The following is a 26,316-nucleotide window of genomic DNA, read 5'->3' as shown; positions in this document are numbered from 1 at the left end:
TACCTATAATCCTTAAGCCGACATCAATTCATAAACATGCCTTATTTCCCATTAAAGGGCGATCGCAGAACGATTGGTATTGTTAGCGAGGCTACAGTAATGCAGCTTGTAAAATCAGATTAGTTTCATTTCTGAAACAACTAAAATTATATATATTGATAAAGCACTACAACCCCTTATCCGCTTCTTTTGCTGGAAATAAATAAACATCAACACCAAGTGGGAGACACAAACTCATTCAGTAAGTTCAAATGATTCCGTTTCTCACTTTGGCCTAATGAATCATTGGACTAATGAAGTTTATATGTCTCAGCCTTCGAATCAATGAGCCTTCTGGCAACTGGGCAGACCCTAAATACTTTTGTTAATGACCGATGACAAGGAAAGAAAATTTACGTGATTCATCTTTCAGCAATACTAATTGCATACATTATCTCAGAAAGTTGTAATTGAGCAGCGGAATAGAGGATGTATTTCATAAATAAGTCTGTTTTAACTCCTTGAAATCCACTGATTTGATTGTTCGTTATACGGTGTAACCCATATCATAATTGAAAGCAAAATTTATTATATTCATGTCAAACGGTTACAGAATTCAAGAATTAAACATACAATTCCAATGAATTTCAAGAAACATCCATTTTATCTTTGAATGTTTTTTTCTTGATTAGATTTGAATGTTTAATACTGTTTCAAAGAAATTCATAACTCATTCAAATTTTCTATGTTTCATTTTAAATTAACAACTAATTTTAAAAAAATAATAACAAAATTAAACTAATAACACCATTAATGTTCAGTTAAAGAAAAACAAGCATTTAAGCATTGAATGCTTATTTGTGGATGTTGTCGGTCCTATGACACACCAAGCTGTGCAGACAAATTGAATACCGCGCATTAGCAAAAATAAGCATTCAATGCTTACATTCATATTTTCATACTGATCAATGTCTATTTGTATTGAATATTGTGTATTGCCGCTATAAAGCCATTATTTGCACTCTTTGTCAAGATTATGTATCATACATGGAACAGCAATGTAAACATGTTATTTACTTAGCTTCCGCGACTAAAATATAGTGCCAGAAACTTTGTGGAGAGACATTTTTTTTATTAGGGAGTAGATGTATATTAATGATTCCTTTTCAAAAGTACATACATGTATCAGATTGGTTATGTAAGATTGAAAGTTTCATTTATTCTTACAAAAAAAATATACTCAAAACTCGTGAGGACGTTTGTATCTGTTCTCATGGCGCATGAATTCGAAGTTTATTCATAGAAAATTGAACGTCGCAGATTTCCAATGCAAACATAAGGAGAAATATACACTGAATATATATATATATATATATATATATATATATATATATATATATATATATATATATATATATATATATATATATATATAGAGTGAGCTCTATATCTTGCTTATAACTCTAAGACTGACGCTGAATTTAGGTTGATCATTAGAAAAGATTGAAAGATTTTCTCTTTAAATTCCTATGGAAAAATTCATTCCCCCATTGTGGCCCCACCCCACCCCCGGTTACCCTGATTTGAACAAACTTGAATCTACACTATCTGAGGATGTTTCCACTCAAATTTGAGCTTTCCTGGCCTAATAGTTTTTGAGAAGATTTTTAAAGATGTTCTCTATATATTCCAATGTAAAACTTGATCCTGCAATAGTGGCCCCATTCTACCCCTTGATACCATGATTTGAACAAACTTGAATCTACACTACCTGAGGATGCTTTCATTTTAATTTGAGCTTTTCTGGCCTAATAGTTTTTGAGAAGAAGATTTTTAAAGAGATTCTCTATATATATAACTATGTAAAACATGATCCCCCTATTGTGGCCCCACCCTACCCCCGTGACCATGATTTGAACAAACTTGAATTTACACTACCTGATGATGCTTCTATTTTAATTTGAGCTTTCTACAAACCGTAATTTAACTACAACCCAAGGACTAACCTAGATGATGAAGTGGGGGAAATACTCTCTTTTTGATCGGTAATCCCCCCATTGTGGCCCCACCCTACCCACAGGGACCATGATTTGAACAAACTTGAATCTACACTATCTGAGGATGCTTCCACTCAAATTTGAGCTTTCTTGACCTAATAGTTTTTGAGAAGATTTTTAAAGATTTTTTCTATATATTCCTATGTAAAACTTGATCCCCCATTGTAGCCCCACCATACCACCAGGGACTATGATTTGAACAAACTTGAATCTACACTACCTGAGGATGCAGCCACTTTAAGTTGAGCTTTTCTGACCTAATCGTTTTTAGAAGAAGATTTTTAAAGATTTTCTCTATATATTCCTATGTAAAACTTGATCCCCCTACCCCCGGGGACCATGATTTGAACAAACTTGAATCTACACTATCTGAGGATGCTCCCATTTTAATTTGAGCTTTTCTGGCCTGATAATTTTTGAGAAGAAGATTTTTAAAGATTTTCTCTATATATTACTATGTAAAACTTGATCCCCCTCTTGTGGCCCCTCCCTACCCCTAGGGACCATGATTTGAACACACTTTAATCTACACTACCTGAGATGCCTCCACACAAGTTTAAGTTTCAGGCCGAATAGTTTTGGAGAAGAAGATTTTTGAAAAATATCAAGAAATTTTCAATTATTCTCAATTATCTCCCCTTTAAAGAGGGCGTGGCCCTTCATTTGAACAAACTTGAATCCCCTTTCCCTAGAGGTGCTTTGTGTTAAATTTGGTTGAAATCTGCCCAGTGGTTCTTGAGAAGAAGATGAAAATGTGAAAAGTTTACAACAACGACGACAACGACGACGACGACAACGACAGACAACGGACAAACTGTGATCAGAAAAGCTCACTTGATCCTTTGGCTCAGGTGAGCTAAAAAGGTCTTCAAAACGTATATGCTATAAATTTGCAAAAATCGGAATTTTGGTATCACTTACGGTGACGACCGGAAGTGACGGACGACCTGCTCATTTTAAAATTTGATAAGGTAAAAACATATTTTGATGGAAAAAAGTTGTAAGTTTTTTAAATTGAAAAATTTTAAAAACACAATTTTCCAAAAAAAATGATGCTCTCTGAGTGGACCAGAAGTGACGTACGATCGTGGTTTTACCTGATCGGCTTTAGGAATTCAAAAATGTATCATTCCTAAAACTTTAAATTATCTATCTTAAACCGTTTTTTAGAAAAAGGGAGGACAAAATTACTTTTTACACAAAGAAAAACGAATATAACGGCCGACCGGAAGAGACGTCATCAACAAAAATGTACGTGATAAAAGACCTTGAAACTTTGTATTTTCCTGAAAATTTCATAAAAATCCATTGTAGCATATTTGAGATATTTGAGTTTCAAGAAAAATGTTAAGAAAAAAAAGAATTATAACTAGAGCAAAGCTCGTTGCAAAGCAACGAGTGGGTCTTCCGTTAATGTCGAAAGTAAAGCTGGAAGTTCCGGTAAGAAGCAGAGCTCTAAAACCAACAACAAGAGTAATTAAGATAAAAAGATGAAAAAAAAATTAAAAGATTATTCCTGGTACGACTTAACAAAATACGAATGATTTTAAGTACGACTTAACAAAAACTTTTCCGATTTCAAGTACGACTTAACCAAAAAAAATCCGAATGTGTTCAAGTACGACTTAACAATAATTTTGGTACGAATTAATTTTACTTTGAACATTATGCTATTTTTTAAACCAAGGACGCGGAATCAAAATTTCTGGAAAAATCAATTTTTAAACCCCGATATCTCTGTAATGCATCGTCCGATTTTCAAACGGATTTCAGATTTGAATTCACCATGGCAAGTTCTATAAGACTGGTGTATTGTCTTATTTTGTTAAAAAAAATGAAAATTTCCAAAAATTGGAACTGCTTCCGGTTTTAAGCAAAATTAATGAACAAAATTTTAAACCCCCCAGTACATTATAGAATTGATACATCTATCATCAGTAAAAATTTCAAAGCGATATCTTTAAAGTTTACGGAGATTTCTTCCGGACAAAATCACTTTTTTTAAATTTAAAAATGGCCGCCAAATTTGAACGGAAGTGACGTAAATGCTGAAACTTTAACATCTTTTAGGCACGGTAACTTTACAAAAGCTCTGAAAATTTCATTGAAATCGGATGAAAACTGTTTGAGATATAAGGCCGAGAAGGAGTCAGAAAAAAAATAAAAAATAAAATAATAATAAAAAGAAACCAAAGAAAAACAAGAGGGTCTTCCGTTGGAAACGGAAGACCCTAATAATAGTGAAAAATAGAGAAAAGGAAACCTAACAAAAACAATAGGGTGTTCCGTTGCAAACAAGGACCCTGATAATGTCTCCAAAATCATGACCTTGTTCCTTTAAATATATGGATTCATTCTTTCTTTACTATTCTAAAGTACATGGTTTAAAATTCATGATATTTAAAAGTTCAAAAAAGATCTGGGGCTCGTAACATAAAGGGTACTTAAGTCTAAGACAGTGCTTAAGTAGGACTTATGTACATTCTTAGACTTAAGTCCGTAACTAGAAAAGTGCTTAGCAAAGACAATTTACCCAAAACTTAGGCGGCCGGTAGAGGTGACTTAAGCATGTCTTAAGTATTGTTTTCACACATTTAGAAGTTTTATTGTTAAATATTTCAATTCAGCATATGATTACAGAGTATCAATCACATTATGATATTTACTCAGAATGAGTATCTTAATATCCACCAATATAAAATTTTTGATTTGATTGATATGAATATCATAGTGGTCGTAATGATCTGTTACATTTTCCATAAATCGGTAATATGCAAGTGGACTGCTAAATAGGTTGTGAACACGTAATGGTCGGTTTACAAGAAGTAACTGCATAGATAAACTCGCGAAACTTGAAACTAAAAAACAACGTTCGAAGACAGAAAAATCCTTAGCGATTTTAAAGACGACGATTGCCTCATATCGACTTAATGAAGAAATTATACCCAGAATATGTGAATTGCCTTATTGGTGAGGTAAGAGGTAGAACAAAAGATAAAAAGAAATCCACTATATAATTACTAGTATATCAAGTTCTAACGGCATTGCAATATTACGCCACAGGCAGTCTTCGAGAACGACTAAAATAGTGAATATTCGTCAAAGCAAACAAGCAACAACAATAGACTGAATATATTGTCCGAGATCCATTGCTTTGAGCTTTTTAAAAATTTTAGGCACATATGTATATATACTCATGCCACCTTGAATATTGTGTCTGTACATTTACATCTACCCCATCAAATATCAAAGATGTCATGCACGTGTATCCATAAAAACCAATACATTCAAATTCGATAAAAGAAATGAAAAATACGTTTTTACTTTTAAACATTAACATGACTTAGCTAAGACATTGCTAAGTTTGCTTTATGATACGGTATAAGACAAACTTAAGCAGGACTTGTGTAGGTCCTAAGATTCCGCCTAAGTCCTACTTATGACCCTACTTAAGTCAAAATCTTAGCATGCTTTATGTTACGAGCCCCTGATGGTTAATTTGTTTAACATTCATCCTCCTTAACACGGCACTAATTTACTAAAACCAAGTTACATTTGTATATTGAGCACATACATGTATATGTAACTACGAGCATACAGGATTTTAAATAGAACAGTTCCAACGTACACTCATACTTCGTACAGTAAAATGTGACCATTTATGTTACGTCTTGAAAATTTTCGCACTTGATAACTTAATGTTTGCACTAACAACATTAAAGCTTTTTGGAAATGTTCAATTCTAGGTTACTTAATATCATTTGTAATTCTTTAAAAGAAAAGTTTATTGTGTTAGGACAATCAACTTTTTACGTCGATTTCTATTGTAACATCAACAAACCCGCCAACTACCTTTGCATATTTAGAAGAATAACACAGTCCTTTAGTTCTTTCAGACGCAAGAATACAAATATTTTATTAACATGTTTATTTTATCTTCACAGAAATGTACAAAACGCAAAACAATTTATACTTTTTGAACTTAAATTCAAGGATTTCCTGTCGGGACAGGGGTTGTAGAACCATTGCTAAAATCCCCAGCTGTCATATCTGTCGAAAAAATAAAAAGGAAGCACAATCAAACATAAAGGACCAGCTAAAAAGAGAAAGCGAGACTTGAAAAACAAATGTCGCTAAACCAAAAAGTTTTAAAATATTTAAATGTATTAATTATACGTCTGCAAAATTGATTGTAATGTGTATTATTTGGTCATTTCATACATATATTTATGTAAACAGACAAAGACAAACACAGCATAATTATATTAAAGCAAAAGCAACCATGCACCATGTTATTAAATTATACAGTGCTTTTAACTTTGGAATTTTACATTACGTGTCATCTTGATAATATAACATGCAATTAAAAAGATAAATTATACAAACGTGTTAGGTAATCATGAACTATAAAACTATCAAATCTTGCTACAAGTATAACAAGATCTACATAATTACCCTTTGTTTATTATTATGACATTACTGACAAACGTCTTTTTGCTCTTTTTATTACAAAATGTTGTAATCATCGAAAAAAGCACATATTTATGTTTTCAAATCGTTGTTGTTATGATCTTGAACGACACAGAACAGTTTATTTTGCGTGCAAAAAAATTACAGCAGTTAAAACCCGCCTTCGTACAAAATTATGTCGTTGCAGGAGGTGGAAGTGCTGTGGTTACAACTGCTCCTGGTGTAGTGGGAGAGAATGTCGCTGCCATTTCTGCATAGACATTTTAGAATGGTTTTCAGGTGGTGGTGTTTATTATAGACCGAAATAACGATAAAATCAATGTGCTTTAATGATTGTTTGTACCTATACCTTTTAAGTATTCCCATTGTATACAAAATATGAACTATTCAAAAGCAACTTTTATTTGAAAAAATATATAGATCTAAATTGGACAATTCCTGTAGGTACTAGTAGTTAAGATTTATAAAATATTTTCTTGAACGGATGTACAAAACGCTTTTTTGCAAACGCTTTTTGTATTATTATTTCTAATTGTGTAAAACCACTACATTTGTATTCATGTAATAAAAGTCTTAAATAAAGATTCTGAATATGAGAGAGAGAGAGAGAGAGAGAATACTTACTCTTTTTAAGATCAAAACAGTCAGCGGCATTGCATCTATCTCCTTTACAACAAGCATCACAGATGCGTATTCCCTGGTCTCCGTGGATAACTCTTCCTTGTCTGTTAATGGTCGAGTTCGATTTGTCATTATCAAGCATAGCTTTACAGACCTGTAGAAACAAGAAATCATATTGTCAGAAGATGTCATGCATTTTCTTTACAAGTTGTATTGAACGGAATAGCTAGGTATAGCAAAAATCGAATATTTCAATCCACTTATCAATGATAAGCTTTTGTTTCCTACTGTCGATTGACGGATATTTTACAGAAGTTTCCGAACGTAATTACAATTTATTTCATAACTGTTCACTTATCACATCTGATGATTAATCTTCATGCTTCAATGTAATTGCAATTGAAGATATATGAAATTTTGCATTTGCAATGGAATTTATTGTAGGGTCAAAAGGTTTACATACTAGTTTAAGATTGCAAAGCATTATATTTTTTACTTAAATATTTAAAAATAAACTTACACGCTCTTCGTAGCAACCAAATACATATCTAATAGCTGTACCGACAATACGAATTCCAGTAAAGCAAGCCTGTTAAATAGATGCATACTGAATTACAACACAATATTGTAAATTTGATCTATAATGAGTGTTTCAAATGATATTTTTGAAATGTGTGTTATAACATTTGTTGATTTAAGTCCGCATTTTTATTTAATATAACTCTAACAAATATAGGTTACCTAATTTCCAATTTTTGAATTTATGATTTTCTCTCTTTTGCACGGATCTGTAAATCATTGTTCAATGATACTGTTTTATGGCTAAATAGCTCTTAAAGCTAACCTTGGCTTCACCGTTTTCTGAAATATCTGGTATTTTCTACTTTAAGTGTATTAAAATTTTGATTCCAACAAAGAAACCTCCATGGTTGACAAAATGTCCCTATGAACATCTTTGATATTTGATTGACTTTAATGATAACAATTTTATACGGTAATATCAAATATAAAATAGATATCGTATATTTGGAATATGCAAATAAAGGGTTAATATGTAAATTGTTTTATAGTGACAGTCATTTAAAAAGGCTCAAAAAGCACACAACATCAGATATTTATTTCTGCATATTGCATTTTTGACGCAAAATACCAAAACTTTAATAATCGGAAAAACCGGCTCTATGATAATGAATTTCTGCTGGGTGAAAAAGGTATAGAATAGTCATGTAATCTCAGCAACGCTCAATTCCTACCTCATTTGGTGGACAGGTAGCAGCTTGGGTACAGGACCTTACGTCAGAGTGGATACCATCACAGACGACGCAAGTGGCCTGAAGAGGATTGGGCTCTGGAAGTTGGAAGATATGAATTGATGATGAACTTTGCCTTGAACGCATTATAATTTCATAAATGTTTGGGGGGGGGGGGGTCCATTTAACCGTTGAGGTCGGAATTGCTCCTATACCAGGTATGAAAGTTCTGTTTGAAAAGCACGAGAGCTAGGAGTTCTTTTTAAGAAGCCTTAAACGTTCTGTTATAGAGTTGTTATTTAAAACTACAATATTATTGAGCTTTAAACCTTTCATGTTGCGCAGTCTTTATCGTCCTTTTAAGGTCCTATAGAAAATTGCAGAGACCATTTTATTTCTTGTATTTGCTGTACTGAGTATTAGACAACAATTATATTTACGTGATAATTTCTTAGGTGATATGGGACTATCAGAGTTTCAAGATTTTTATTGCAAATGGCAATGCGTTCTATTTTCGATAATTTCGCAAATGCATTGCTCTATAAAATTATAGATTTTGTCAAATTCATATTTACCTGAAACATTTAAAACAATATTTCATTCTCGTATAATCAACTCCTGCAAAAATGCATTTTTAAAGTGACGTTCAAAATACATATCTAGTCTCTAAAGTCACAATTTATTCACACTTTCTTTCTCAGATATCAATATGAAATTTTAAAGAATTACGATCAACTGAAGTTGTAAATATAATAATAAAATTATGTCTGACCCCAGACAAATATGCTTGTCCTGTTTAACTGGAATATTTCAACGCAATGAACTGAATGACAATACTGAACATTACCATACGATTTAGTATTAGCAAGTGGTCTTGCCCATTTCCCCGCAAAACAAATACCGTTTTAAATCGGAATTAGATGCATTCGTTCTACTATTTGATATCTGACCGCTATGTCATAAATAACTTGAAACACTATATTTGCATTTTTATTTTTAAAAGCTGTAATTGCAGCTAGGAGACCCTGACATTGATTTCAAAATCACAAGATTTCCTATAACTTACACTTATCGTTTCAGATGATCATTTGTCAGCCAATAAGCTATAATAGAATAGTGTACATTGCTTTATACCCTCCATACTCTAATGTAATATTTTAAAAGACAATTTTCTTAAAAGGTTACAGACAAAGGTGTCTGCGTCACTGTATTTATTTTCAAAAAGTAGTGGAAAAAGCTGATGCATGTAAATTGAAGGTTGCACCCAGTTTGTTCAGTCAGTTGGTAACTTACTAAGTCCACAAAGTGCAGCATTGCAAGGACCATTCTCATTCGGAGCATCAGCACAACAATCGGCACAGTTCACTAAGTCTCTCTTCTTCCTTCCAGTATTTAATGAAGCCATTATTTGACAGACCTGGAATAATTCAAATATTAAGTTTAAAGGCTGCTCGGTGGTCAACAAATTACCCATCAGATCCGCCTTATATTTTATGATATGATATTTTGCCATAAACTATAACTGAGTAAAACATTTAAAAAAATATATCTTTAAATTTGAACATTTTCATATATATTTGTACAAAACTCTTCGACTAAACGTCATCCAGCCATCTGAATTGACAATTTGTCTGACCGTACCATAAATCTGGTGTGAGAAATAATGGATATGGGGTACACATTTTGAAATTCAACATACCGCAGTGGATCGACATCCGGCGTTATATCTAATGCTGAGATCTTCTTTTGTTACCTTCTCTAGATAGCATTGCTATAAATTGTAATACAAACTTGTATCAAATAAAGAGGAGTAAAACAAATAGAGGTTCATCTTTTGAAACAATCACAAAAAACAACAACAAAATAAATATTATTTTACAGAAAATCAAACGAACGTAGACATATCTTGCATTATTCATCTATTATTGTCTTTCACTTTTTAGGAAAGAAAAGCAGCTAAGATTATTTTATAGCAAGATCGATCGAAATCCAATTTTTGGAACACGATACCACATGTCCATGTTTATGACAAGCATAGATTGACAATACATTAAAATGAAACAACTGTTTCTATTCGGAAATGCAGTTTTACTACCAAATAAACCATAATGTTTAAAATGATATGTAGCTTATAACTTTCATCAGTGAGCAGAATTATGGGGGGTTAGTGTTGATTTGGTTTTTATCGTTTTTTTTTTCTTGATTTTGTAAATCTCATTTTGCTGAAGGCATTGGACATCACTTTAACATTATCACGTCAGTTGTAAGTGTTACGTTTAGTTTACCTCATTATCTCCACATTCAGCTGTGTTTGTAATGCATTCTGCAATTTCCGCGGCATCGGTGCATCGTATGCATGTTGGTCCGGCACGAATATAGCCTAATATGTAAATAAAAGTAGGAATTCGCTATATAGAATGGTATTTCCTTAGTTTTAACTAATTTTATAGATCCATTTGTTTATTACGATGTGTTCTTTGCAATGTCCAAAATGGCTTACCAAACAAGGATATGAAAAGAAGAGATACTGAAAAAAATAATTATAACAAGTTATTAAAATTGGGTTCACAAGAAGGTTAATGAGATGATATTGATATGGAAACTTATTTAATATTTGTATGAAAATTACGTACGTATTGTTGTTCTCATGCCTGTTAAAAGGAAACCATATACAAATCAAGAATTTGCTACGGTTATAAACAGAAAATCAAATTGATATATTTAACTAGAGAAATTTGTTTTATTGTAGTTTAAGCTGAAAATCGTCAAAAATAGAGGAATCTTAACTTATAACTATATTTCTAAGTGATCAATTAAGTGCTATTTGATACACGATATTGCATTTTGATAAAACATGGATCCAATCAATCTTCAAATATTGTGCGGTGGTCATTTTCAATAAAATCCTTAATTATAATTTTAATGACAAATCTGTAAGATATCTTTACAAAGCTGAATTCGACAAACAATTTGACGACATATTTTGTTCTTTCTATGCGGTATTTCAAGATCTGAAATATAATATTCCTCTTTATTTCCAGTTAATGAAGAAAACATTCCGAAATAACCGACTCAATAACATGATCTTTAATTTATTACTATTTTTAGTCGAAAACTGTATTGTGTAGTATACTTACTGCTTGTCCGAACTGAAGTAATTTATTCTGAAGAAAGCGGCGGAGCTTGTGTCTTTTTATCTACGAAGACTAAGTTACGAAAAGTTTGACCCGCGCGTGATACCAGTCATAAAAGGTTATCAACGTGACCCGATAGAGAACTCGTTCACTGAACACTCTTTGTCTTTCGTATAAGTTGAATAGCTATCAAGCGCGCCATTACAGACCATTATACAGTGCATTACAAAACCATTAAGGTCATGTACTTGTTCAGATTTGGTCAAAGGGGGGATGCAAATCTGGTGTTTTGACTCGTTGTTATTCAGGAATTTCATGACACAAATGATAGAGATATGTTTGAGACTGAGACAATCCCAAATGAACATATTTTTGTTTGCAAGACTGAAACGTGTTTCAAGAAAAGAGGGTCTTATACCATCTGATAAGGTATAAAATTCAAATGGTTGTTTTGTATTATTCATAGATGATGTGTACTTGTAGTTGGTTTTCTGTCAAAAATTATTGCAGTGTTCAACTAAAACAGATGGGAAAAGACTGGGTTGAAAGAATGAATTGTTACATATTTTGTTCAACACTGCAAAAGATCCGAGTAAACCAGTACAATTCCAACACAAAATACAACTTGTTAAAATCTCTGCTATTATAATAAGAAAAACATCGGGCATACCTGAATGTATACAACTCCATCCTAGTATTTTTTCAAAATAAACTTGACAAATATATCGTATTTATAAATTATTGCGGTAATTCTTTCTTTTCATTTAAAGGTCAAAATGACCTGTCAAAACAGAAAGCCATTTCTTTAAAACACATTTATTATTAATTTTTATACAAACGGTCGTGTATCTTTTCCTAATCACTTACACAATCTGTAGGGGTACGGTATCAGAGGAATTTTTAAAAGGAAATGAATTAGAATCTTGTTTTAATAAACTTTCACTTATTCAGAAATAAAATGTTTTCTTTGGTTGAAATTTGAAATTTGAATTAAGATACTAGCTTTGGAGGAAAAAAAATGCTTTTTCCAAATGATTTCTTATAGCATTTAACCAACTACCCATAAAAGGTGAATTTGATATTGGTCATTTTTAGTTTCGTCGGTCAGCACACTACATAGAAGAACAACCAAAATTGGCAATGTTTCAGAAGGTCACCATAATGACTTCATTTACTCGATTGTATAAGTTCAAGTCGTCCAGTTCAGGAGAGTTCGGGCTCTCAATGCAGCTTTAGTTTTGATCTGTCAAGAAATAATTAGCGAAAGAAAGGTCAACACATTAGACAATGATAAAAGAACATAAAAAGATTATTATTTTAATTCGAATGCAAACACACTACTCAAACGAGTCTTAATGTTACCAATTACCCAAGGATTTATTTTACTCTTATACGTATATTCACTCTGACTTTCACTAATAGCGAGCATTATTATTTCTAAAAGTGATTTGTTACATATGAAAAAGTATACGTGGCACAAGAAACTTTTTTTCACACTTAGACGTATAAATATTACCCTACAGTCAGTAAATTATACATACTTTTGTGCACAATTAACACCTAATGTGTACATGTAAAATTTACCATATAATTTGTAAAATTTAACTTTAACTTTAATCTATAAACTTAACATCCATTTGTAAACTTCACAATAATCAATTTATAAATTTTACACATCAAATTGTATAAGTCAACTTTAATTTTTATTTAAATTCTTATTTCTGACCACTTTTTTAACGTGATGAATGAATTTTTTTTTAACTTTATCGACCTGAATTATTCAACAGGTCTAGGCAATTTCCGTTTTTGGGGGAAAGATTTTATCCTCCAAAATTTTAGGATAGATGCTTGCGCCCCCTGGTGGATTTTTTCAAATGTATGGCAATTAACTCTGTTTATTAAAAGGATGTAACTTGGACATAAAATATAATAATCAGACAATTCAAAAAATGTCCTTATTTAGGTTTCAATAATTATAATTATTGATAATATTCAATAAATATTATAGTTTAAATAATTACAAGGCTGATTTTTAAGAAAAAATAATTTTTTCAGGCAAAACTCTCAATTTTTTTTTTAAACATTCAGTATAATTGATATTTATAAATGGTATCATTTTGATGATTAAAAATTGCAATGAGGTTTTGTATTGAAGGATTAGTTTTTCATGATAATAAAAAACTTAGGTATCAATTTAGGGATTAAGAGTAACAAAGTTCCTAAGGTATGCACCAGATTTGGGATAATGCTTTATGTTATGATAATGCATTGCACTGCATTACATGTTTTCAAAGTAATGCTGGTAATGTGTAATGCAACAAATTTATAATTAAAAGTAATGGTAATGTTATGCATTACTTTCCAAAACCTAGTGTAATGCTGGCATGACATGGCAATACGTTGCATTACTGTGCCTTTTTATGCATGTTCACTTTTAAAATTGTAATGAATTAAATAACTGAAACTTTATTTGATTAGAAATGTTTAAAGAAGAAAGAAATAATTCTTGAGATAAAATATTTTGGTTGTATAATTAAAAAAAAATATCCATTTTTAAATTGTCAATATAACTAGCTATAAGAACATCATTAAATAACACTTTAAATAGTGTTGTTTTTAGAACTTTGAAACATTTGAAATTTGTTGTGCATTCAATAAATTCTTTACTGTGAAGAATGTATCAACACACAATGCCCCCAGGATAATCTGAGTAGTATCAAAACAATCTATTGTTTTAAGAAGGGCTTAACACCCCAATCCCCACCCTTCTCTAGAAAAGGGAACAGACATGTACCCTTATAAGCAAAGATTAATGCACTGTCAAACCATTACTTCTGGAAGCTCGAAAATTACTTCCAGTATCATAAACCAATTGAGAATGATATCTCTCTCTCTCTCTCTCTCTCTCTCTCTCTCTGTGTTGAATATTAAGTTCATTAATTTGGACTGGTACAAAATACAAGACTCATGTATTTTTTTTTCTATTATGGCCTGAACATTTATATCTTTTAGTCCCTGGTTCATCTGTTCCTGTAGAATGTTTATTTAATATCGCTGGGAAGATTTTCAAACCCGACAGGATGCCTTAAAAGATAACACCTTTGAAACTTTGATGATCATAAAGTACAACAGCAATCTTGTATAAGTCATTCAATTTGAAACAGATAGTGAACATGAACCTGTAGATAGGTTAAAGTGTGTTTTATGCATGAAACATTTGCAAAAACTCTTTATTTAGCTTTTAAATTATTTTTCTAAAACTTATTAATGACTTTTCACAAAGCAATGGTAATGATAATGCATTACTTTACTCACACTGTAAAAAATTGCGTTCATTTTTAACACGTTCATATGTTATTTTCTATACGTCGGTGTTAAAAACTTTACACATCATGTGTTTTGGGTGTGTAATCTTAAACGTCCAACACGTTAAAATGTTTTCTGTTCTGATTTCACAGAAATAATGCATTTATGCGTTAGTAATCTTTTAGAATTCTTGAACGTTTATCTGAATTGATATTATTATTTCTTAAACATTTAATATTGTCTATATAAATATCTAGTTTTCTAACAGATACATTAATGAAAGTAATAGAACTCTAGACACGATATAGTGTAAATTAACACAGGCGTTAAAGATAGAATTATTTTATCAACACTCTCAGTGTCAATAACTTAATGCCTGCTTCTTGCTAAATTACATCACTGATAGCTGACCCCTCCCTAGTTGGCCTAACCCTTAGCCGCCGCATCTTTAATTCTTTGTTCCAAGAAAGCAGTCAGCAAGAAATCCAGACAGGGTGGTCAACGGAGTGTACTTGTTTGCAAGGGTAAGTAGTTTACTTTTTATATACACTGTTATTAAGATAGCCCAAAAAAATATCATTCTAGGAATACAATTCTGGGAAAGAATCACATGCAATGCTATATACTCGCATCCAACAGAAAATGTGTATATGATTAGTGGTACCCAATAGGACCGTATACAACCACTAATGCGGGGGATTCGACAAAAAGAAGAGGGGGGTCGTTTTCTCCTCTTCGGAGACGGGAGAAATTTAGATCACGCCTTTTGTAGGTATTTATAACACGGTTTTTTTTCAAAAAATGTTTACCGCACGGAAGACAGCGATACTAAAACTTTGTGTGGATAATTGGTTCGAGAACTTAATTCATGTTTCTACCAGTCTAAAACACTTCGAAACTTTTTGGCTGATTCCAAATTCATGGTAATCCAGTAGTCAAATTTGGATAATTTGTGGAATATATAATTTGCTTTGGATTATAGTTGAAACAGTCCAACAAATGATCAACCTTGAAAGTGCATTACTCAAATCGTAACAAATCTTACATAAAATGAATAATCGTGGCATATTCTGTTCAGATGTAACGGTAGCGTAGGGGGATGTGTCGTTTTCAGAAAAACAGAACGTACATGGGAGTAGGACATATTGTATGTTTAGTTTTCATTTGAACGTTTATCATCTTGCAAACCTTGATTGATATGAATTGTTCATATATAAATTAAAATATATATAAACGTGAAGGGTGAAAAGACGTTGGTGCAAAATGAACAATTAATATTTAAAAACATGCTAAAATACTAAACAGACCAGCTTAAAACAAAATCAACAGCCTCTTTTGCAGAGCCAACATACACCGATGCTAATTAAAGCAAACAATTGCCGATGCAAAGCCAACAGCCATGTACAGAATTAATCGTAATAATGAAATGTATGTATCTCATTGTGATGAGAATTTGACATTGGAACATTTTGTCAGTATCTTACGGTGGTTGCTATAGGATCGTGTAGCAGCCACCGTAGTATCTCAAATTAACAATAAGTTTCCTTTTCCTTCTCTCATGAGTCATAATTTATATTACTTTCTGTGTATTGCAACAAAAATTAAAAAAAAATAGAAGAATGTAGAGATTATTTTACATAATATTTAAAACAAGAAAAAGATAATGACAACTTTTCATTTTTACGGGGGTCATTATTCTACAGGGGTCACTTTTCTTCACGCAGGATATGCTCATTTTCCATAAAAATGACAATTATCATTCAAGCAAAAGAGTCATTTCTTAACGTAGAATAATGACCGGAGATCATTATTCTACGTCGAAAAATGACCCCCGGTCTTTATTATACGGGGGTCATTATTCTGCCTTACACCGGCCGGGTACTATAGACCTGTGCGCGCCAAACATGATTAAATGGATATACATGTTTACTATAGATAAATTATACAGATACAAATAACATACAGGTATGAGTATACATGAATGGATACACATGATCAAATATACACAAAACCATCACAATATTCTTATCATTATATTAATCTTTTCCAAAGGTATCTTTTCTTTCGGAGAAAACGTACCCTATCTTCCGGTTACGTTTTCTCTAGAATGCGCTTTCTCGTTATACCTCGTTGCACGCCATCTATTGATAATTCAGTACATGATTGGTGGTATTGTATCAGTAATCTGTTCTGCATTGGTGTCTGTTGATTTTGCAAAAGAGGCTGTTGATTTTGTTTTAAGCTTGTCTGCTTTGTATTTAAGCGTGTTTTTAAAAATAAGTCCATTTTGCATTCACGTCTTTTTTTACCCTTTCCACCGTCATAAATAGTTTTATCTACAGTAGCTAGAAATGCAAATTATGTGTATCTTAAACCATACCAAAGGCACATGAACTTCAAAACAACATTCACTCCAAGATCAAACATTAAAAATGCATCATTTATCTGTTGTGTTTTGTAATTTTTCGCTGTGTGTGTTTTTTATGTTTTGTTTTCATTCATATAAGCACACTAGTTATACAGAGAATAGAAAATATAATTAAACATTCTGCTTTTGTTTTTGTCATCCGTTTATCATATATTTGCTAGTACTTGCTACTGAAGGGTGGTTGGTTGTCAATATGATTGATACGGTAAACACATATTCGCTCAGTTGTCAACGGTATCATCTTTAAAAAAGAGGAATGAACCTAAACACATTGGCTTACAAAGATAACTTATTAAAAAGAAGAATGTGGATAATAAAAAGGAAAAGTTGAAAACCATTAGTCATTAATAATAAAATGATAATAATTAATATGCATATAAATATGCATGCGTCTACCCGCATAAATAATGCACATTTAAATACTTTAAGGTGTAAAATGAAGTTGATAACATATTAAAAATTCAAATTATTGTTTAGAATTTACAGTTAGAGTGTTATATTATATATTATATACATACTCAAGAGTAAATTTTAGACAGTAAAGTGCAAAAAGGGAACGTCAAACAAAAAATGTCAATGTTGCTTTCATTTTCTTCGTACTGTGTAAATATTAAAGCTCACTAAATTGCAAGTACAAATGTTGTAAATTTTTAGGGTGTACTTTAGACTTTGTTATGTAAGGCATTTAAAAAAATGGCTGATCGCTATTTTTTAAAACTCCATTCAGACTAAAAGGTAATATTGCACAAAAGTATGCTTAAATTGTGTTTCATTGGTATGTCTTTTCACTGTTATTTTTAGCTTCAAAAGTTGACAAGAAACGTGCTTGATCACACATTTACTACTAGTGTTTTGCACAATTGCTCAAATGGCAAAATATTTATCACACCTTGCATGTGTCTCTTGTTCGTATACTTTTAAATTATATATATTCTGTTATTGGAGTTCGTTGCTGACAAATACCAGTGATAAACTATGAAAAATTTATTGTTCTTTATTCAGAGGTACATGTCTCCATGTACAACTGAGTTATCGCACTTACTACATTGATAATATACCTAAAGATTAATAAACTTGATTGAGCATTTTTATATCAGGTTATTGATTTAATAAAATGAAATTTGACCCATGCGGTTTTCAATGGCCTACGCCAAGTCAAATGGGTTGTGGTAAATACAAAAATGTATCATCGAATATCATAAATATTAAATCATAAAATTTACAAACAAAAAATAATTGATAAGTGCAAAAATTCATATGTTCCTATCTAAAAAGGAAAAACCGTTAAAAGTATTTTGATTTTATTTTTATAAAGAAACCCATTAATGTTTTAATTACTTAAACAACAGCTTGTTGTGTTGATGTGATGTTCGAAAGGTAGTCACTGAGCTTCATCACTATAAAAGAAGGACAACGCTAAATATTATACTATCATAAGATATTACAATACACAAAAATGTTACATGTACGATTCCTAAGTTCCTCCTCTCTTTATAAATCAATTGCATGATCATCTAAATGAGAAAATTCCTAAGTAGGTATTTACTATTTAGTAAATGTGCACTGATTATTTCATGTTACAATAATTTCCATCTTAAGATACAGTAAGTTAGCAGTAACGATGTATATTAATTTGTTTCATTTCCAAGGTTGTAAAAAATAAAATAATAGATCAATGGGTGTTTACCCTACTTGCATTGAGTAGATTACCTTTCTTTAAAGCAAAACATTCTGCCTCATTACAGTTTCGCCCAACACAACAAGCGTCACATATATTTAGACCGACATCGCCGTGTATTACCCTCTTCATTTTGCTGTCCATCGCCAAAGATCTGCAAATCTGTGGATTTAATATTATTACAGACGTCATTATTCGCATTTATAGAAAGTATCGCACATAGTAAAATTACTTACTAATAAGTAAACCAGAGTTTCTCTATACACTTTTACGAATAGCGCCAACATATATTGGAATTTAGATGAATAAAATAAAAAATGCTGGAGAATGTTTAAATCAATGTGTTAGCATTGTGATTGCGCTAGTGGAATAAGCAAACGTTGTAATTCATAGCACCTTCTAGCTTTTTTCAAGATAGAAAGTTTGATGATAAGTGTGCCAACAAGACATGCAGAGGGTGTATGTGATGGAAAATGGATTACCATACTTTGTTTTTTAAAAACTAAAACTGTCTGCTTGTTAATATCCATGTTATCCATGTTCATACACTATGATCCGATTAAGACGATGTCAGATGCGATGACATACAATGTTTTTGGTAAGACGCAGTGAGCAGAAAATCTCTTTATAATTACATTCAAAAAGTTCTACATTCAAAATAATAATATTCTACTTCCTGGTCAGCTTACAGGCTACGATCAGATGTGATGAAGCTATGCTGTTCCAGATGAAAGGAGAATGCAATTTCAACTTTCAACAACATGACCAAATTGTAAACCCAATTGAGTATTCCAGCAAGATTAATTGAAAAATCTACCGGTATTTTGTAATTCGATGAAATGCATTTCGGTTTTACTTTTTTAAAAGAATTTCAGCTATTGCTTATATGTTTTACTTTATGACCAAATTGTACAACCTATTGAGCAAGCTATTGAAAACTTTACCGGTACTCTGTAATTCGCTGAAATGTAATTATTTTCTTTCAATTTTTCAGTAAAAGTTTCTTGTAGAAGATTCGAGGTTGATTACTGTTTGTTTTTAAGGGGTTATATTGAAACATATATCTTATTGGGGATATGATCTTGCAACAATTTTCCAGTTTTCGTGCAGTTCTACTGTAAATGTTAAAAGGTATTCTTAGCGTACTTACTCGTTTATTAGCGCATCCAAAGACGTACTTTGCCTCGGTCCCCACGACTCGGATACCAGTATAACATGCCTGTTAAAACCCATTTTTAGAAATTTGCACCAAAACTAGACATATTCCTTAGATTTTCTTTCAATATCTCCACTTTTGGATCTTAAAATATAGTGACAAATCGTTGATAATGAAAGGCAACAAAGAAGTATCAAAAGTCGTAATTTACACTCCTACTGCCAATAATTAGGCACTGGTAAGAATCATTACATTCACATAACGATAAATGCTGCCATGAAGATGCTTATAGTACGGTTCAACATGTTCTTTTGACATGATACGACATTACAAACAGACCTCAGTTGGTGGACAGACATCTTCCCGAGAACAACTGGCTATGTGATCATGCACTCCAACACAAACTTTACAGGTCACCAGTTCAGTATTTGGAACTATTTTAAAAAGAAAAAAACCTACTTACCAAATAGTGATATGATCCAGCAAATAGTGTTATTACAAAGCACTGTATTTATTGATAAAATTTTGAAAAAACTATACCGTTTCCCAACCCCCAAACAATTCAATATTATTTCATAAACGATTTTGCAGGGTCGGCATAGCATACTGAGTAGTGATATTCGTTCGATTACCATTAATTCCAATGATTCTTAATTCATGCCACCTTTGATTCTAAAGCTTTTTCAACAGTATTAATACTGTTTGTCTGATATCCTACTCTACTCACTTTTCAAACTATATATGTTAACATTTCAAAGTATCGAAATAATGTTTTTGTTGTCGGGGGAAATAAATCTTATTAGCAGACCTTGGCCACAGAGGTGAGAGTTACAAGGACCGCTGTCTGTTGCTGAGGCTCCACAGCACTGGAAACAGTTGGTTACGTCCTTCTTTGGTCTCACCAAATCTAGTCCCCAAACACTTCTCCTCCCTAGTGTGGTCAGAGAGTTTAAAAGTGCGCATGTCTATGAAGGAAATATTGGAAGGCTGCGTCAACTATTTGTGATATTTATCATTCGTGATTTGCATAATCATATTCAGTTTAAATAAGTTTTGAAAACGGGATTGAATATCTATGATTTTTTGAAACCAAATTATGATTTTTTTTGGAGCAAAATGGTTTTGTGAAGTGTTTTGACAGGGGTAGTTAGATATATTTTACAGTATAAAATATAACTTGACAAAGAAATATCAAAACACCCTCAATAACATTGAATTGAATAACGCCCACTTTTGGCATCCAACATGCAAGGTGCAAATAATCAAAAGTGGAACAATTCTATTCATGATGACATGCTATTTCATTATTTCTTTTTATTTAATATCATGCAGCCTTTTTGTTCAAATGCAGCATTTTTGTGTTATCAAGCAAGGAAACTGATATTAAATGTATCATAAAACTTGCACCTTGCGCGTTCCATGCAACAAGACGGCGAATTGCATGTATCATGTTATCATTACATATTACATGTAGGTCTAGCTACTAGTATGTACATTACCATTTTATAAGATACAGCATAACAATGTTAATGTATACCTTATCTGTTCAAAAATAATCGTCATATAGGATGTTATAAGCCATCATAAATGGTTGAGTATTTAAAGTAAAAAAGTGCCTACCTTAAACTTTTGTATTTCTAAAATTCGTTGAAGATATATAAAATATTACTATAATGAGTGCATATACACGTATTGACGATGTTAACTAAAACCATACCGTTTTGGAAAGACAGCCAGCTTCAAATCTGATTTCCAAATTATCTGTTGTATATTTCCTCAAAAAGCAATTCTAAAAAGAAATAGTAATTAACGATTCTTTGCATATTCCTGTATGCTATGCATTTAAACATTTGTGTATTCGCATACTGTTGTTTATACTAATATCTTACCTCCTGCTAATTTGTAAGAAAATCATTGGCTAACAGTTGTCACGTGGAGACCGTGTATATTCCATACACATTCAGTACGAAATATTACCCCCCTTTGAGTATTGTGACGTCAAGTTTTGTACCCGAATTGAAACTTGTAACTTTGTTATCAAACGCTTGATTTTCATTGTTTAATTATCTTTATGCCATTTACATAAAGGCAGTCGGTAAGATATAATCGCTACAAAGTCATGTAGTTACTGGGAACGGGATGATACATGGTTAGTAAATTTCATATCTGGCGAGGCGAAGCCGTCTACGAGATTGATTAACTTGAAATATTTCTGTAGTCAGTCAGTAACAAACCTAATAAGTATTTGTTTCCCGTGGACTATCAAGTGCACATTTATTCACAAAAAGCAATGATCTTCGCAAACCTATGTACAAGTTGCCTAACATCTCTCCCAATTTAAGTCATTTAAACTCTTCAAAATTATCAATCTCACCGTTCGAATACTATTTGAAAATCTTCGCATCACCCATGTTTGCTTACAATGTTTTAATGCAATTTAATTTTAAATGTTTTCTCTTTTTTCTGCAAAGATTTGAGCAAATCTTGACGCTTTCATTTTGTTCTGCTCCATACACAACAATAAGACGTCAAAATTTAAAGGGCAACAACTCAAATTTTAAAGAATTTCAAAAGTCAACTACTCCAAATATTTGAGAACTCACGACTTGCAGTTTCTGAATTAAATGATATCAAATGTCGAAATGAGTAGGCGAAGCGTCGGCCAATGACGGCCATATTGCCGAATATTAATTCTCAAGCAGTCACGCGCTATGTTTCAACCAATGAATGTGCGACATTTTAGTCCGAAGGAAAACAAATATAGATGTAGTTTCAATTGAACAAATAGACCATGACTCTAATAATAAGCATTGTATTGCATTTTGCAGATTATAAAAGGGGCATGGTCACGATTTTAGTCAAATTTTATTTTTCTGTTTTTATTATATACAGTGCTTTTGAATTTATGCACCTGCCATGTTTTTACTTACATAGGTTCAAAATACCAGTAAAAAATCTTTTCAAGCTGATTTCTCTGTCTTATTCATTTTAAGCTTAAACAGTTCCTAACTTTAAACACATTCGTTTTAGGTCTAAAACTGGAATTTTCACTTCAACATTCAAAATGTAAACATAAGCTTTGTTTACATTGCAAAGAATAATAAGCTATGTAATTTGCGTATAACTCAACGAATGGCATTCAATCTTTGATTGCCTATTAAAAATGCCTTACTGGAGCATTGCAAACATTAAAATTGGAAAAATAATTTTTGACGAAAATCGTGACCATGCCCCTTTAAAAGAAGATTCAAAATATTCCAAAATCCCAAAAAAGCCTGGTAAAGTCTTTTGATTTCTTGGCTATGAACTTGTTTAAATGCAAATACCAGTAATTATTTAAAAATGAGGGACATCGCGCTATCTATCATTATTAAGTGATTTTCCGCTGATTTAAGAAACTATTTAAAAAAGTATTGAGGCAATGTAAGTAAACTATTTTTTTCATGGCCTTGCATGAAAAATGTTTTTGTTGTTGTTGTAGTTTTGGCTCAGTTTTTGTTTGATTATTTGCATTTTGAATAAAAAAATTATAGATAATCAACTCGGTTGCATTTCGCTAGGTTTTCAATTGTTTTCGTAACTACATGTATATTTCGAAAAGTATTTGATTTTAAAGAAGTTAAACTGTAGAAAGGTTGATTGTGTCGTTTTGTAAATTTTGAATTCACCCGGTGAGTGTAAATACTATAGCATTGAATCGTGATTTTTTGAAGTATACACTCTCATAACTGCAGCGGTGTGTGCATACAAATTGAGTAACGCGCGTTAGCGCGTTATGAAAATTTGTATGCACACACCGCTGCAGTTATGAGAGTGTATACTTCAAAAAATCATGATTTAATGCTTATATTTACATTTTTTTAACTTCTTGCCTTGTCTGCAAATGTGATTCATACCTTAAAATTCCTATCTTATCCTAAGGGTAAGTTAATATTAATGGAAGAGCCACAGTAACAGCCACGAGCGTGAACTTTGATTTTCGCTTGTGACGTTGCAGTTTACAGCGTTCAACGTTTGTGACGTCATAATAAAACTCGCCAATTTGACCTTTGACTACTTGTTGCATTTAGAGGCATTTAAACATCACGGCATTTAATGGAAAAACACAGTAGAATGTAAATATAAAATTTTTAATATGACAAAGTTGTCATTTTGTAAATTTGTAGTATCACCCACCCAATTAATTCAATTTAAAGTTTAAATATAACAACTACTTGAAAACCTAATAATATAGTCTCCAATCAATAAGGTCTTTATTTACGATCTGTACATACCTCGTTTTCTCCACAAGGGGCTCTGCTTTGCTGTCTACATTCCTCAATGGACGCGGCATCTTGGCACTTTAAGCAAAGGGGACCAGCTCCAATGACGTACCCTTTAAAAAACATATATTATATATGCTATATAGCGAGAGTATTTACAAGAATTGTTGCCTTACAGATATCTTATCCACTCTGCTTTCTATGACATAAATTATATATAATTCATTTTTATATATGCCATTCAGAGCAAACCGGATAGGATGCCCCTGTGGTTAAAACAATATTATTTGTTAGCGATTGCTATTTTCAATTTGGTGCTTTTATTTGTTAGCTTTTGCTATATTCAATTTGGTGCTTTTTATTGAGACGCGTAAGTATTAAGAAGTTATCATTAAAAAGTGTCATTGGTTCTTTTTTTGGTTTATAAAGAAAATCGTGTGGTTATGCCACGGGTACACCATTACATCACAATGACCTGAACGTTGAAAGATCCATGCAATACATTATGAAGAATTGGCAAAATATAATTTAATAATTCTTCTAGCTATTGGTATGTTGGTATAAGACATACATTGTAATAAATAGAGTAAAAACTCACCAAATGTTAAGCATGTGACAACCAGGGTTGCTTCGTCAAATAAAAATATTGTAGCATTATCATCAAAGTATATTCATTAGATATGTGAACGAAATGAATTTCTTATACAATATATAATTCTCTCTTAGAAATTAAGAACAATTATTCTTTAATCTTACCAACAGAACTTCTCATTATTCTAAAATAAAATGAAGGCGAATAAAGATACAAAACAGCGTTAAGAAGAGCATACGTAATATTTTTTTCAATACATGGAATCAAAATCTTTTATCTCCATGCTAAAAATGAATAATGAAATAATTATCAATGTTTTGAAGACACTTGTTACATTCAAATCTTGTTGATTTCAAAGAGTCATAATATAACTGAGTGGCCAGCAATGAAATAGAAAGGCCCTATGTCACATTAGTGCTTGACACGACTACCAAAGGTCCCAGTTCATATTTAAGTCAGGTGTTAAGTCGAGTAAACACGAAATGTGTTTACAAACATGTGTTGACTAATACAACTGTTCGATCAGCAATTTAGTGCTGAATCATTAGTAGAGAAGGTTCCCAGTGAGTAATGAGCAATAAAAACTTTTGAGCAAAGACTACGCAATTTGAATATATTTCACTTGAAACCAGCGTCATTTCTAACTTGTTTTGACGCAAGAAAAAGATAGTTACACCCTACCGAAAATTCAAGGTCTTGTTAAAATGGTTTTATTTCATTCTTCTTTTACATTTTTTAAAATAATTTTTTTCAAGAAGAGAAACATGCCTCAATGTTACCTTTCAATCTTAAAAACCCTGGTATTCTTTGAAATTCAGCTTCTAACATTAGAATTAAGATCAAACTCTACAACCTGGGACCTTTGCCTATATATGTTATCTTTGTGTTCTTTTGTTGCATAATACAGTTTTTTAAAGGGGAAAAAGAAAACCATAATAATTTACCTTATTTAGAACGAGGCTCGAGGAAGAAAAGTTCATGGCGTACAGAACACATTCTTATCTGTTTAATAGTTCAAATAAGAGCGTGATTCTGTAGATTACAGCCCACTAAAGCACCGATGTTATGTAAGAATCCAACTGTATCGGCTAGAGGTTGTGATTCCGCCAAAGACAGTTCACGGTTCTAACGTTATTAATATTTAATGGAGGCAAATGTCTCACTTTTGTGTATTAGCACCTTTGTTTTGGAATTGTATAGATATTCAATGTTAAGAGTCTTATATTCATTTGGCTGTATGCCGAATAGAATTCTATTTGAAAATTATCAGGTATTTCAGAGTCGTTTCTAAGGACCAAAAAATATAATGTATTTTTTCGTACAGTTATCGTACCGCTATTTGAAGTGCACATGCACTTCAGTTAAATTCCATTAGCTGATTTG

General features: G+C 31.9%; 2 protein-coding genes across 7 annotated transcripts; both read right to left on the bottom strand.

The window, feature by feature from the left end:
* Nucleotides 1–5,947: 5,947 nt before the first annotated feature.
* On the bottom strand, nucleotides 5,948–11,623 carry LOC128182461 (uncharacterized). Of its 4 annotated transcripts, none has more exons than XM_052851091.1 (11): nucleotides 11,515–11,622; nucleotides 11,011–11,028; nucleotides 10,878–10,904; nucleotides 10,663–10,757; nucleotides 10,077–10,148; nucleotides 9,671–9,794; nucleotides 8,381–8,475; nucleotides 7,648–7,716; nucleotides 7,131–7,281; nucleotides 6,652–6,756; nucleotides 5,948–6,086 (listed from the first exon to the last, which is right to left on the bottom strand). In XM_052851091.1, exons 2-10 carry the CDS (start codon nucleotides 11,024–11,026, stop codon nucleotides 6,680–6,682), a joined length of 726 nt encoding a protein of 241 aa, XP_052707051.1. In that variant the 5' UTR covers nucleotides 11,027–11,028; nucleotides 11,515–11,622; the 3' UTR covers nucleotides 5,948–6,086; nucleotides 6,652–6,679. The 4 variants fall into 4 exon arrangements, with proteins under 4 accessions (XP_052707051.1, XP_052707050.1, XP_052707049.1 ...); XM_052851090.1 differs by having other exon boundaries at nucleotides 6,668–6,756; XM_052851089.1 differs by having other exon boundaries at nucleotides 6,676–6,756.
* A 6,707-nt stretch (nucleotides 11,624–18,330) lies between these two features.
* LOC128181158 (uncharacterized) lies at nucleotides 18,331–25,978 on the bottom strand. Of its 3 annotated transcripts, none has more exons than XM_052849449.1 (10): nucleotides 25,878–25,978; nucleotides 25,098–25,117; nucleotides 24,940–24,969; nucleotides 24,354–24,454; nucleotides 21,797–21,868; nucleotides 20,888–21,044; nucleotides 20,419–20,513; nucleotides 20,074–20,142; nucleotides 18,956–19,085; nucleotides 18,331–18,642 (listed from the first exon to the last, which is right to left on the bottom strand). In XM_052849449.1, the coding sequence occupies exons 2-10, from the start codon at nucleotides 25,111–25,113 to the stop codon at nucleotides 18,584–18,586; spliced, it is 729 nt and encodes a 242-aa protein (XP_052705409.1). In that variant the 5' UTR covers nucleotides 25,114–25,117; nucleotides 25,878–25,978; the 3' UTR covers nucleotides 18,331–18,583. The 3 variants fall into 3 exon arrangements, with proteins under 3 accessions (XP_052705409.1, XP_052705412.1, XP_052705410.1); XM_052849452.1 differs by lacking the exon at nucleotides 25,878–25,978 and adding an exon at nucleotides 25,713–25,802; XM_052849450.1 differs by lacking the exon at nucleotides 25,878–25,978 and adding an exon at nucleotides 25,268–25,358.
* Nucleotides 25,979–26,316: the final 338 nt, after the last annotated feature.

This window comes from Crassostrea angulata, chromosome 4, assembly GCF_025612915.1.
Source record: "Crassostrea angulata isolate pt1a10 chromosome 4, ASM2561291v2, whole genome shotgun sequence".
Classification (NCBI taxonomy): Eukaryota; Metazoa; Mollusca; class Bivalvia; order Ostreida; family Ostreidae; genus Magallana; species Magallana angulata.
The sequence above is the reverse complement of the archived record's forward strand: the minus strand, read 5'-3'. Positions and strand labels throughout refer to the sequence as shown.

Coding starts and splice junctions, on each gene's coding strand:
- LOC128182461 (XM_052851091.1), bottom strand. Junction 10,149..10,662: donor CTGAATGTGGAGATAATGAG/GTAAACTAAACG, acceptor TACAATTTATAG/CAATGCTATCTAGAGAAGGT. Junction 9,795..10,076: donor CCGGATGTCGATCCACTGCG/GTATGTTGAATT, acceptor GAATTATTCCAG/GTCTGTCAAATAATGGCTTC.
- LOC128181158 (XM_052849449.1), bottom strand. Junction 21,045..21,796: donor CTGGCTGTCTTTCCAAAACG/GTATGGTTTTAG, acceptor TTTCCTTCATAG/ACATGCGCACTTTTAAACTC. Junction 19,086..20,073: donor TTGGATGCGCTAATAAACGA/GTAAGTACGCTA, acceptor TTAAATCCACAG/ATTTGCAGATCTTTGGCGAT.